We start from the raw sequence: 15,198 nt of genomic DNA, 5'->3' as shown, positions 1-15,198 counted from the left end.
ACGTGATGCTTGTATTTCCTTCACAAACTAATTTCATGATGAGCTGACTTTAAAAGTGAACTAAGTTGATAACTGCTTATACACACCAATGTATGTGGAAGGGATGGGGTATCACCAAATGAGTAAGGAGCCTACAAAGTAAAGACTGGAAAGTCAGAAGTCAAACTTAGCAAACTTCACTCTTCCTGGACTTGCCCATAGTTTAATCTTTGAAAAACTTAGGTAAATCACATCATGTTTTCCCATAGACTTACAGTTATTATTTTAGAGATGTTTTCTGCTCATTTTCACTGTATTCTTAAAGTTCCCAGTCTGCTAATATTTTAATATCAGGTTTCTCAGACGCTTCGTTTCTTTCTATTAAATTCCATTCAGTAGAGAATTCTAAAACACTTGCTAGGTTCCCAGCACCATGATAGATCTTGAGGAGGTGGGGGTTGAGTGTGGAGGTGATGGTTGGTATTAAAAAATCAATAAGACAAAAAATACAGGCCTTGTCCTCAAAAAGCGCATAGTTTTAATAAGGAGACTAACAATGACAAAGCAGAATTAGCATTCTAATAAAGGCCTGCACAGTGTGTTATGGGAACAGACATCTGTCCAATAGAAATCTATTTAATTACACAACTTTTTAAAGATAATATTTTATAACATTAATAACTTTATTTATTGCTTTTTAAATTTTCAGATTTTGCTTCCTAAAAGTAAACACACATCTCCCTCAGGAAGAAAAATATAAGAAAGAAAAATCCTAGCTTAAAATAATAACAGTTTAAGAGTAGGGTGAGATCAAATGCAAGTACTTGAAATAATTTCTCCACTCAGGATATTTTTAATTTACCTTTATTTCACTCCCGTAAAAGGAAAATTCTGTTTGTAATCATGAACATGTGCCTATTTAATACAGAGTAAGACAGAAATAGTACAATTTTTTGCCTGAAATACAAAAATCAATAGAGAATTGTTCTTTGGAGACTTTGAAAGCATTATGAGAACATTACAAGTTCATTTGCCAACCTTCAGATTCCTGCCCTGTGCTGTGTGGTGGCAATGGAGAATACGAGAAAGGACACTGTGTCTGCCGGCATGGCTGGAAGGGGCCAGAGTGTGACGTTCCAGAAGAACAATGCATTGATCCAACATGCTTTGGCCACGGCACCTGCATCATGGGAGTCTGCATCTGTGTGCCAGGATACAAAGGAGAAATATGCGAGGAAGGTCAGAATCCCATTTTAATCTATTGCTTCAGGCTTTTCTCTCACTCAGTTGTCCAAGGTGTCATTCTGTTCTCCTAGTAGAGATGCAAGTGGCCTTTGCAAACAATAAATGCTCAGCATCTTAGTACATGCAGCAGAGGGTTTGGGTCAGCGGAGCTCTTGTCTCTTCTGACAGATTCTAATGTTATACATGAGGCTGTATCTGTGACACTTTCAGAGCAATAATGAAAAATAGTATTATACATCCCTAATTTCTCTCACTATTTTATAGCTTGAGAATGTCCATATTGATGATTTTAGGTGTTAACTCATATGCTTTCATTATTACAGAGTGCATTATGCTACATCTCACTTTAAAGCACATAATAAAAATAATAATATATGCACGTTTGCAGCCATTTTGCAAATGTTTTCTTTGGGAGTGATTTGTAATTACCATTACTATTATTGCTTTATATTATTTATTTTTACATGCCTCATGCTGAAACTTGACCTCCATGCCTAAGGAAGCAGGCTTACTACTAATGAGTTTCAAAGCCATGCCTTTATATTAAATTCACCCCAAAGGAGTCTTTATCCCCCCAAAATTTTGAAATGGCAAGTTTTATCATTTAAAGAGACACACTGGAAAATAAGTTCACTAGTAATCAGACGTTTTTCATGCCACATTCCTCAAACAAGACTGATTTCAGAAATAATATTAAACCGTTACCATGGGAGATGGTCTCATCATAACTGTTGTTCGGGAAAGAGGCTGCTGAAAATGCACAATAATTGCTTTTTAAAGATGGCTCATTAAGACTATTACACAGCATTCTAAAGAGTTTAATCTCATTCCATTCCATGAACAAGCAAGACTTTAGCTTTTCACCTCCCATTAGCAATAGTAGAATTTTGGTGTGACGATTATATCTGCTCCAATAAATGGCATTTGGCCTAGACAAGGCACTGGAGTTTCAGAGTTACTTTCAGAAAATGTTTTTATGGTGATCCAACTGAAATAATTATATTTAAGTTGTAAATTCAGATGCTATATAGACCCACACAGTGTTAATACCATTACATCTACAAATTACCATGAAAAACATGTAATCTAATTAATTTAGACCCCTCTAATTTAAATTTTGTAAGCAGTTTAAAAAAGAGTTCACTTAAATTAGTCTTCTCCAGGGTCACTGGGAATATCTGTAGAATAATCAAGATATTAAGGAATAATGCTCAGTACATTTAATGGTATAAATTTTTCCAATGCAATAGAAAAAAAAAAGATGTTTTAAGTCAAACTTTGCAGCAGGAGCCCACAGGCTGAACCAGGCCACTGAATGGGTTTTGTTTGGCTCACACTGTGTTGCTGTTGTTGCTGTTGTTTAATGTGACTTATTTGCCAAAATTTAAAAATAGAGAAGTGCCATATGAAAATTCCTATTTCTGGCTTCTTTAAACACTAGAAAATCTGGTGACCCTGGGCCCACATTGCTACGTGGTGGCAATCAACTGGAGCCAAGTAGCAGCAGTTCTTTTTAAAAGGACACTTGCTTTCAGTTTGCTCCCAACACACCCTTTTTTTCTTCCATATGTCCCATTTCCTTCCTGTATGCCACCTGCCTGGCCCCTTTGGCCATATGATTTTGTGCTTCTAAATTAAATATGACATGAATGATTTAAATATGACTTCCATGAATACATTGAAGCAGGCTTCTTAATAAAATAGGCTATATTAAGTTAAATATTACTTTATTAAAATTATTATTCTTTAATATAACAAAATGGCCTTCTGAAAACAGATTCTATACTTTGGACTTTCCCTCTCTCTTCAAATCATGAATCAAATTAGATGTACCCTCTAGTATTTATTTGCTTGTTAGCTCAGATAATAAAGTATTGTGCTAATGACTCCAAGATCTTGGGCTAATTATAGTGGCAATAACACCAATTATAACAGTGCTTACTTAGACTTACTCTGTTCCACAGACCCAAGCCACACCCTAAAACTAGGCAGTCTTGGAAATGCAGGCAGGTTGTCACAGTCTATTTGCATTGCTGGAAAAGTAATTCAAATCATACATCCTCATTACAATTAGTTATTTTAGTCTCATTTTATTTGTATGGAAAGACTAGAAATTTGGAAATCAACCTTTCTATTTCCCATGGAATGGTTACTAGTTAAAAGCACAAAACAATTTTTCCCCCAGGCAAGCATAAGAACCTACCTCTAAAACAGTATACACATTTGTTAGAATGTATACAAAAATTTCCAGACTCACAGAATCAGAGACAAATGGAATTGGGTCTGTGATATTCTAAGACACTGAAAACTATGTCACCACGTTCTCATAGAAGGAGAAGCCATGAAGAAATGAATTTTTAAGTTAAGTTTAAAATATTACATTTTCAGTACTTTTAAGGAATAAATGAGAGATTATAATAAATTGATGTAAATTTTATTATTTCGTGCAACAGCGTTCACCTCACCCAATACCTTGAAGAACCCAAATTTCAAAAATTTATATAAACTCCTCTAGACATATCAAGTAAAAGTCTTCTCTGGGAGCTACTGCTGCCACTTTCAGAAAGGATAAGGAATGACTTAGCAAAAACTCTTGGGCTTTTTTGCGAAGCTGAGCAATTCCTGTTGAAGGCCCACAGTACTCCATCCTCTTATTTGTGTAGGGGTACTGCACACTGTTCACAGTTTCACACAGCACATGTGTGGTTTCCTTCTCCTTCTAAATTTAGGTTACAACCATTATGATACCCGACCATATTTTGAAGTGTTAATAATATGGTTTGGACAGAGTGTTTGCAAGAATCATTTTATTGCCTAATTAAAGCAGCATTGATGATATAAAACTAGGAAATCAATGTAATCTCCGTTTCATCATACTAAGGTATGTTGGCCATACCTGTTCACTATTAATCACCCCTCCCCCCCCACTTTTTTGTGCCTTCAGAGGACTGCCTAGACCCAATGTGTTCCAACCATGGCATCTGTGTAAAAGGAGAATGTCACTGTTCTACTGGCTGGGGAGGAGTTAACTGTGAAACACCACTTCCTGTATGTCAAGAGCAGTGCTCAGGACATGGAACTTTTCTTCTGGACGCTGGAGTATGCAGCTGTGATCCCAAGTGGACAGGATCTGACTGCTCAACAGGTGTAGTGGAGTTTATTTCCTTCTCCTTCCTCTACTCTTAAATTCTACCTGTTCCTTCCTTAAGGTAGTGCTTCTTAAAATGTGATCTGTACACCTTTGTGAGTCATAAGAGGTTTCCAGGTATGTCCTAGGTTAGTATTTTACTGCACTTTTATTTATAACACGCTGTTACCTATTTTTTTCATCTTGTTTTTCATTGTAGGTCTGTGCTTGAACTTCTGTCTTCATTTTGTATTCTCCTACAGTTATTTAATACATTCCCAAGTCTCCTACTGTCAGTTCTATGCAGATTATTTCCAATTATATCTCTCCCAAACTCAAATAATCTGGCATTTCCAACCATCTGCGAAATATTTCTACTGGGTGTCCCACCACTTAAAAGCACAACTTAGCCCAGGAACTCTATCCCATTTTACATATTGCTATATTGCCACTCAATTGCTATTCCTACAACATTGCTTTCCTTTTTTCATTCCCTACTCTAGCATCTTCTATAGTTTCCCATTATCTGTAGATAAACTTCAAGTATCCTAGTCTATGATCAAAAGCCTACCACAAACTGTTCCAAAAATCTTTCTCCAGCCTATCTTCTATTTTTGCTTCCTGCATAAATCCTTCCTTTGCCAAAGTAATCTATGTGCTCTCCTTACCCTTAATGAACCATATTTTTATACTTTTCTCCATGCCTTTTCCTCCTCATGAGATGCTATTGTAGTTCCACCTAGTGAAATCCAACCCGTCCACCAAGACTAATTATAATTTTAGCCATTCCATAAAATGTTTCCTGATCACATCAATGGGGATCCCGATTTTTTTTTTTTTTTTTTTTTTTTTTTTGAGATGGATTCTCGCTCTGTCGCCCAGACTGGAGTGCAGTGGCACGATCTTGGCTCATTGCAACCTCTGCCTCCCAGGTTCAAGTGATTCTCCTGCTTCAGCCTCCTGAGTAGCTGGGACTACAGGCACGTGACACCATGCCCAGCTAATTTTTTTGTATTTTTAGTAGAGACGGGGTTTCACCGTGTTAGCCAGGATGGTCTCGATCTCCTGACCTCGTGATCCGCCTGCCTTGGCCTCCCAAAGTGGCAGGATTAAAGGCATGAACCACTGCACCAGGCAGGATCCCCTGAAATCTTACCATGCACATTGCTAAAGAGCACAGAAAACATTGTGATGTAGATATGTGTGCACATGGCTTGTCTTTTCACCTGAATTATAAGCACTAAAAATAACAAGTCATTCTTTATACCATTTTTCTTCAAACCATGTACTCATTAAATAAGTAGAATTAATACGTGGTAACTCTTAGAAAGCCTCTGCCTATGAATTTTGTTAAAGATGTAAAATTATGTGGTAAGCAGGGAGGATTGAAGCACTGTGGGACTTTTTGTACCACTGGATTAGCTCATGAGCTGAAAAGTCTTATGATCCTACACTGTAAGGAAAGAGGAGAATGTCTCTGTTAAAAGGTTTAATTTTAGCATAATAATTCACTGCAATTCTAACAATACTTCACTGAAATTTTGTTGCCTCACATAGACGTAATACAGGAAAGAGGAATACATTTCACAATTTCCGAAAATAATCAAAATGCTAAAGGCAATCTAATAATAGCTAAAATGAAAATCTTAAAAACCATATATATCTATATCCTTATATACACATATAACCTTTATGTCTAACAAATATACATGTGCCTGCTAAGTGCTTGGCATGGTGCTTGATGCTAGGGTTATAGTAGTGAACAAGGTGGATGTGGTCCTTGAACAAATGGATCCCACAGTTTAGTCAAAGAGACATTGAACAAGTTAGAAAAAGGTTACAAAGGGAAAGTTTCTGGGTATTATGAGACTGTACAGTAGGGACCTAACTTGATTATTAATTTACTTACTAAATGTTATCGAATACTTTCCATCCTTCCATGCTTCAGATACACTATCATGGCTTAGAGCTTTAAGTTTAAAATGATAATATTAATATTATTATTATAGCAAACAGATAATAATTATTATGTATTAGTCACTATTGTAAGCATTGTACATATATTAACTCACTGATAACAACTCTGTAAGTATGATAATCATGCCTACTTTACAGATGAGGAAACCAAGGCACTGAGAGGTGAAATAACTTGCCCAAAGACAATCATACAGCTTCTGGCTTCACAGTTCATACATTTCACCACTATACTGCACTGTCCTCTAAAAATTTATTATCTAACTCACCACGTATAAAAATGTATCATTGTTGGACCATGTCCAGGGCGCTGTGTCACAGAGCACAAAGGAGGGGGCAGTAGACTATTTTTGTGAGAAGAAGCCTTACAGTCAGGTAAGGCTTTGTAGAAGTCTTAACATTTGAATTAACACCAGAATGATGATTGCATGTTTATCACATGGACAAGAGAGGAAAGAACATTTCAGGCAGAAGGAGCAGTTTAAACAAAGAAATAGAGCTATGCATCTAAATGACACATTTGGGGACTTGCAAGCCATTGGGTATAGCTATAGCCTAGGAGTGCAGAAGAAGATAAAACTGGTGAGATGAGCAGGGGCCAGAAAATAGGGAGTTTTATTTACACACTATGCTGAGGAATTTGCATTTCTTCTTGACGCAGTAGGAAAGCATTGAGTGATTTAAAACAAACCGCCTTTGAGATAGACCACTGAGAAGACCAATTGTAGCTGAATGATATAAGGAACTAAGAGACATGTGCAATGTGATTATTGGAGTAGTCAAGGAGCATGATGGTGAGAAGGGCCTGAATTGAAGCTGTAGTTGTGAGAATGGTGAGGTGGAAACAAACTAGAGAGGAATGACCACGCTAGATGGAGAGAAAAGAGACATGGTAACTGCTTTGGATGACTAGGTAAAAGTAAGTGCCGCCAACTGAGAGAGAAAAGACATAGGCCGAAAAGTAGGTTTGGGGCAGAGGGGCCAGCTATGGTGAGCTCAGTTGTGGACATGCTGTGTCGTAGGCATCTGCAGCAGATCCCGCCTGCATATGGCCAGCGAGGGGTTGATAGTCAAGAATGAAATTAGAGAAGAATCCTGAGCTAGAGATAAATATTTGGAACATAGTTGGGACCACAGGAATGCAAGCTACTGTCCAGGGGAGTGTGGAAAATGAGAATGAAGAAAATCAGAACCCTAGAGAACACCAACATTAATGTCTTTACTATGGTAGGGTGCTTTACAGTGAGTCAAAAGCTTGCCTCTTTATATATGATTTAATAAATACATATTGATCAAACAGTGATTCTGAATCATATAATTGCTCCCTCAGATCACTCACATCCTTTATGTGCCCTTCCTGATGCCTTAGAATTAGGTAAAATTCCTGGTAATGTACTACTCTCCAGTTGCATAAATTCAAATATTTGTGTTTCCATTGAGTTAACATTAAATTCAATGTACTGAGAGTTTCTCTTTCCCTGCCCATTCCTACTCCCTAATACACAAAGACATGCACTAGTCTTGTTGGCCAAGAAGAAAATCACAGAAGGGAAGGAAAAGGGTAATTATGAACATGCCTGTATGTTGCCCCCTCCTTCTCTCTCTTCCAGATGAAGTACCCTAAACCCTACCCCACTCCTTTCTCACCCCAAACAACCCTTACCCACCAAAACAAATGAAATGATGAGGGAAAAAAAAATGATAGCCCTATAGAATATTAGATCTGGAAAAAAGTGTAGATATCTGATTCAATGTTCATTAAATGTTCCTCTTCCATCCACCTCAGCATCCCTATGAATTTTAATGCACTGAGGCACAGAGAAGTTAAGCAGTTTGCCTCACAGTGTGAGAACTACCGCACTAGTCAAAACCTCCTCATTTACTTGTTTATTTGCCTAACATTTCTGGAGCCTGAGCCCCTATTATGTCTCCGACAGCATGTGAGGCAATAGTATACAAAGAAGGATGAAACATCTATAGTTGGGGAGGCAAATGTGAATAAAGATGAAAATACCTTGCACTAAATGCTAAAAGATAGAGAGAGAGATACAATGTGCAAAGAGTCTTTAATATTTACTGATGGTTGAGGAAGTGATCACAAAAGACCACAGATCGTGAAGGTCTCTGTATGACATGCCTAGGAGCTTGGACTTGACCCTGAGGACAATAGGAAAGCCATTTAAGGTGTTTAAAGAGGGTAGTGTCATGACCATGCTTGCATTTTAGCAAAGTCATTCTGTAAATGGTTTGGAGAATATAGTCAAAAAATGATGCAAACTTGATATAAGGGAATTTAAGTGTAGATGGAAAGGACAGGACAGACATGAGAGGGGTTAGAAAATAGCACTTGGGGCCAGGCGCGATGGCTCACACCTGTAATCCCAGCACTTTGGGAGGCCAAGGCAGGTGGATCACAAGGTCAAGAAGTTGAGACCAGCCTGGCCAACATGGTGAAACCCCGTCTCTACTAAAAATACAAAAATTAGCCAAGCATGGTGGCATGCACCCATAGTCCCATCTACTCAGGAGGCTGAGGCAGGAGAATCACTTGAACCCGGGAGGCAGAGGTTGCAGTGAGCTGAGATCGCGCCACTGCACTCCAGCCTGGGCAACAAGAGCGAAACTCCATCTCAAAAAAAAAAAAAAAAGAAAGAACGAAAAGAAAAGAAAAAAGAAAATAGCACTTGGTGACTATGTGGGTATAAGGGGAGACAAGAATTTTCACTGACTCCATGATTTCTATATTGGGAGACTGGATGAATGGTAACACTACTAACTGAGATGTGAAATATTCATCTATTAAACAAATTTTCATTGAATATCTTCTTTGTGCCATCTGCTACACTTTTGGGATATATCAGTGAAGAAAACAAAGATTCCTGCACTAATGGAGCTTGCAGTCTGTCAGGGAGAGACAGATGGTAAAAAATGAACAAGAAATATATGAGTTTTTGAAACATGAAGAAACTGAGAACCAGAAAGGTTAAATAATTGGTCCAAGGTCATAGACCTGGCTAATTGCAAACCTGCCAGAAGAAACCAGGTCTTCTGATTTTATGTAATGTCTAGCATTCTTTTCAGCCCTCAGGCCCTACTCCTGCCAAAGGAAGAAGGAAAAGTTAGACAAGGAGACAGAACTCAGGTGAATAGATTAGTTTGCTGAAAAGGAGATAAAGGACATCAAATACCAAGTACATAAATGACACATTTTTGTACAGAGGTCTGGACCAAAGCCACATTCATCCATTCTGGACCACAAAAAAAAAAAAAGATCACTAGAATCATCTCTTGTTCACAGAAGCAAAAGGGTGGATAGGTATGACCCAAAACTCAGCAGCCTCTCAGGCAAAAGGCTTCCTAATAAAACTAGCAGATTGAAAAATAAGGGAAGGAAATGCCTTCCAAATCTCCAGTGTCATGGTAGGAATAGTCCTTCTGTGATTTTTAAGCTCCATAAAGGTTGTTCCCACAGAGCATATTTAACCATCGAGATGATCTCACCGTGCAGACTTTTAATTGAGTGTGCTCAGTACAGGAAGCAATTTAACATCTGATTCTTATAATGGATCATGTCATTTCAAAGGTGGATATGCTCTTTGCCATTGATCATTTTCTTCCACTAAGCACATGAAGCTTAGCTGTTAGCATGTTAACTGTGCTGCTCTGATACCAGGGGGACTATAGTGAATGGTTTACTGATTACTTTCGGTCTGTATTTCTAGGTACATTGAGTATTGTTAACAGCTCTAAAATGATATTTGATATAGGCTTCTTTAACCTGATGGCCTCACAACACTTCACAAAGGTTAACTCTTCTTTAAAAATACCTGAAGAGGAATACAATAGAAGCTTGTTATAATGTGCTTTAGATTTGGATATACCACAGGTCAAATCATGCTCCCTTAAAACGTAACTCCTTATCATGAAATCTCAGTAACACATTTAGCCTATTATAAGGGTATTGGCCCTAGCCTCTGAGATCAGCATTGTACAATGTATCTGCTATATTCCTTTTGTAAAATCTGACTTCTCCTGGTCACATAGTCTTTGAAAGGGAGCATAAAAGCAGTTTAGAACTTTGTACTCCTCTCTTCTTGATGAAACCTCCTTTGAACCACTCCCTCTATCATTACTTGCAAATAACTGACAGCAAAATTTATAAGTGGTAAGCATTTAATAGAGAGGCTAACTCTTGTCCTTTCTCTACTACCGTCCTCTCTTATTATGCTGTATCTTAGAAGTGGGTTAATCAGCTGGAGAGATGTGAAGCATTAGGCCTTGAGGGTCTTTTGAACATACTATTTGCTATTCAGCAGAAATCATATAAGGTATTATCATGATGTGCCCCTTCTAAGGAAGGTTAGTTCCTTAACATGTCAGAAGGCTTTGTTATAAGGATATTTCTTTTTACACTATCCTCTGACATGTGTCCACCTTGTCTATCAGAAAGGTATGAGTATATGGGTGTGCATGTATTCACACACAGTGACCTTGAATAACTTAATTTCTTTTAGTCTTAACCACCTCATTTGTGAAATAGTGGAAGATTAGCAAAATGGCCCATGAGGTCTTTTCCAACACTGAGATCTATGATTCTTAATACTGTATATTGAACTATTGACACTGATCATGAGTGGTTCATAGATTTAGTTCATAAACTCTCTTGAGTTTATTAATTGTAAATAGCTTTGTTTTCATTATAAGGTCATCCACATTTTGATATATAGACTATGTTATTTGAGGATTTCCCTTTATATATGGAGATACACATACACACACACATAAACATATGTATGTGTGTATATCTTCATTATAACAATGTCTCATTATGTTTTGAAGTGTTCCCTAATGGATGATGATATGCATCTACTAATAAAACAGATAATTAGAGGAGGAGGTTGTAAGAGGTTTATATAATTGTTGTTGCTAAGGAAACTTTCCTTGATTATACAAGTACCATATGCTTTAAAAACATTATTAGTTCTCCCGTTTATTGAAAGTGCCAATAATCAAAAGATTTTTCACATGACTCTACGTGTCTAGCACATATAATGCATCATTTTCCTGCAATTTCTAGGAATGTATTAGGTCTTATGAAATGATTCATGTGTACACAGTGTTTTTTTTTCCTTTACACATAACAGTTACAGCAGGCTCATACATGCCATTTGTTAAAGAATCTTTGTTCAAAATGTAATGCACACACCATGAGGATAACTATGGAGCTATTCATCATGCCACTGAAGGGAAAAGTCCACTCACATATAAGGTATCTAGAACTTAGCATCTTCAGTAGAAAAAGAGACAGTTAATGTCACCATATTAGGAACCTAGGATTGCAGGTACATTCTTCTCTGCAGCTTTGGACACACACCTGGGTTTCTTAGAAAGAGTAACTGAGTTCTCAGAAAAAAAAAAAAAGTTTCTATTGGTTAGCAATAATGTTAATATTATCATAATGCCACAAATTCCCTGGACTTAGAGTTCATTTCTGAAGATCATATGGGGCAAGAAAAGAGTTAAAATATAGGTAGTCACAGAAATATGATAGGAGAGTTTATAGTGCTTTTTAGTGGATAAAAGACAAAAAGCTTATGCCTAATTCATATGTAGGCTTCATTATTTTCATCTTGATATTCAAAGTATGACAACCTGTGCTCACATTTATTTTAAAATAATTCTTTTTCTACTCAGTAAAAAAATAAGAGATAAACATTAAGGTGACTGATTTGATTGGTTAAATAAAACAAGCATCTGCATAAAACATGGTAGCTATTTCATTAACATTACAGTGAGATTAAAACATTAACTCTAGATTACTGAAGTAAATGAAATTCATTGGTGGCACTAGAAATACAATTCAAAAGCATTCTTAAGACAATTCCAAGTCAAATTAAGTGTGTAAGACTGAATCTACAGGAATATCTTTGGGAGATAGATATGAAATGGAAAAAAATCACACTATTATAGTAGGATCATAGCCATACATTCAACTCAGAGATGATTTGTCACCCCAGGCCTCTTTTGGCCCAAATGAAAATAGAAATTGAACCACAAAATGGTCTCAGATCCAAAAATTCTTTATCTTTATACAAAAGTTCATTTAATGGCCATAAGATTTTATAATTTTTATATGTATATATATATAGTAATTTAAGATTGTAAGGCAATTTAAAGCACATCAAATATCAAATGTTTTCAAAAGACATCTTTTACATTTTTGTTCTGAGACAATAAAACCACACGTTATACCATTATTAGCAGGCAACAATGCAATATATAGTGAAACTTTTGACAATTTGACAAGTTTGAAGTAAAAGCTAAGTTTGCAGCTGCCTCTCTATAAATCTGAGCTAACTCTACTAACTGTTCCAAGACATTAAAGCTTTAAAACTATTTTTCAAACCAGAGACATATATTTAAATAAGATGGCAATTGTGAAGCAAGAAAATGTGAGTAAGCCTGAGTGCGTGTTTATTTACATAAAGTACAGTACAGTAAGAATCCATTTGGACAGACCAATGGAAATGTCAAAAGAAAACAGGTAAATCTTGTATTTCATTATTCCCCTTCCTTCAACTCTTATTCTGAATTCTAGATTCATTGGCTATTTGTCATTTTTCTCAATTCATTTTTAGCTATATGAAGTGACAATAGATCCCAAAAGGAAGTATTTACAAGATGTGTCTGTCCCTGTATATGAGAGATCGTATGGAGTAAGTGTCTACCACTACAGCTTGCCCTGCGCCATGGAAATTCCCTGACAGGGGAGGATAAAGTAGAAAGGCTCTATGGTGGAGATGGCTGAGAGAGGTTGAAGGAAGCCATAATTCAATTGTGCAAAAATTAGTGGCCATAGGGAAGGATCAGAATAAATTGTCCCAATCCTGTGTTCCAAAATCAGGTGATTGGAGATATAGAAGAGTACCCCCTATGCTCACCCCAAATAAGCTGAATGATACTATTCCTGCAATAAAAATATCCTGCATTTATCTGATTGTATTATTTTTTTCTCCAAATACATGCCAGTGTTTTTTTATTTCATCATTATGGCCATGATCCAGGGTCATTATTAGAGTTTGGATTGCATATTGAGCTTTGATGGTACAAAATACCTACAGGACTGTTCCAGAGATTTGATTTACATATATATTTCCCTGAATCATTAGAGAGAAGGAGAAGAGGGATGGGAAGGACATAAATTAGATCTTCAGTGAAGAGTGAGGACAATAAATTTTCACTTAGAAACTTGTTAAGGTCAGGCTCATAGAGACTCTGAATGGGTAGTTGAGTCTGCTATAAAGAACTTGACTTGTACCCCAGCTACCAACTTTCCAGTATCCTAGCAAAAATATTTCTATTAGTCTCATAACACCCACACAGTGTAAGTAGGGTAAGTAATAGTTTCTTCATATTAGAGTTGAATGAACTCCTTTACTTTGAGAGGCAGGGCAAGTTACTTTATTGTGTATGCTTCAGAGTTGAGGCCACTGGCAGAATTCACACCCCAATATCCTTTCTTAAAGATCAATATGGGCCGGGCGCGGTGGCTCATGCCTGTAACCCTAGCACTTTGGGAGGCCAAGGCGGCAGATCACGAGGTCAGGAGTTCGAGACCAGCCTGACCAACATGGTGAAACCCTGTCTCTACTGAAAAGACAAAAATTAGCTGAGTGTGGTGGCACGCGCCTATAATCCCAGCTACTCGGGAAGCTGAGGCAGGAGAATTGCTTGAACCCGGGAGGCAGAGGTTGCAGTGAGCCAAGATTGCGCCACTGCACTCCAGCCTGGGTGACAGAGCAAGACTCTGTCAAAAAAATCAGTATGGATTTTTTTTTTTTTTTTTTTTTTTTTGAGACAGAGTCTCATGCTGTCACCCAGGCTGGAGTGCAATGACTTGATCTCGGCTCACTGCAACCTTCGCCTCCCCGGTTCACGTGATTCTCCTGCCTCAGCCTCCCAAGTAGCTGGGATTACAGGCACACGCCACCACACCTGGCTAATTTTTTTGTATTTTTAGTAGAGATGGGGTTTCATTATGTTGGCCAGACTGATGTTGAACTCCTGACCTTGTGATCCGGCTGCCTCAGCCTCCCAAAGTGCTGGGATTACAGGCACGAGCCACTGCATCCAGCCGGATTCATTATTTTTATCCTACTTGGGACTTGCTGAGCTTCTTGAATATAAGAACCCATGTCTCACATAAATTATAGAAAAATTTCAGGCCTTATCTCTTTGAATCTTGATTTTCCCCCTTTTGGTATCTTTTTGGAAGTTCCCTTAGACTGTCCATCCCATTCTAGCCTCCATGTCCTTTATTCCTTTTTCTTACTTACTATCTCTTTGTTTCCCTTTGTTATCTTATAAGCAGTTTCTCCATATTTATCTTCTAGCTCACTAAATCTCTCTTTAGCTATGCTTATTGTAATGTTTAACCCTTTTATTAATTTTTTATTTCAATGATTACTTTTTGTTTCTAAAATATTTACTTAGTTTTTTAAAAACATATGCCTCATTATTTTGGGTAATTTTTGCTTCTTAATTGTGTTTTTGGTTACATGAAACATGGTTCTTTTATATACAGTATCTGATAAATACAGCATGTGAAGTCTTTGTGGATGTGGGTCTATGGTTTGTTACTTAAATGAAATGAATTCTTGGATAGGAATTGCATTCTTGTTTTTGGCTTTTTTAAATTGTGAGCTCAAACAGGTTGGAAATCTCCTGTGTGAAGAAAGTATTCTTCTGGTGAGGATTTACATTTGTTTCTGTCAGAAACCTGCCTACACTACAAATCAGCGTAAACTTTAAAATATCATGTTGCAATTTTTTAGGCCAAATAAAGAGTAAAAATACGAATCCTAAACCCACAT

General features: G+C 37.2%; 1 protein-coding gene across 1 annotated transcript in view; it reads left to right on the top strand.

Moving 5' to 3' along the window:
* The window catches only part of TENM1 (teneurin transmembrane protein 1), an 854,513-nt gene that overhangs the window by 579,409 nt on the left and 259,906 nt on the right, over window positions 1–15,198 (top strand). Inside the window, exons 12-13 of the mRNA XM_058441351.1 lie at window positions 1,024–1,218; window positions 4,169–4,369. Of these exons, the coding sequence (XP_058297334.1) occupies window positions 1,024–1,218; window positions 4,169–4,369 (396 nt within the window). The remainder of the gene's footprint in view (window positions 1–1,023; window positions 1,219–4,168; window positions 4,370–15,198) is intronic.

The sequence above is a fragment of the Hylobates moloch genome, unplaced genomic scaffold (assembly GCF_009828535.3).
Source record: "Hylobates moloch isolate HMO894 unplaced genomic scaffold, HMol_V3 SCAFFOLD_7, whole genome shotgun sequence".
Lineage (NCBI taxonomy): Eukaryota > Metazoa > Chordata > Mammalia > Primates > Hylobatidae > Hylobates > Hylobates moloch.
Note: the sequence above shows the minus strand (reverse complement) of the source record. Positions and strands in the feature narration are given on the sequence as shown.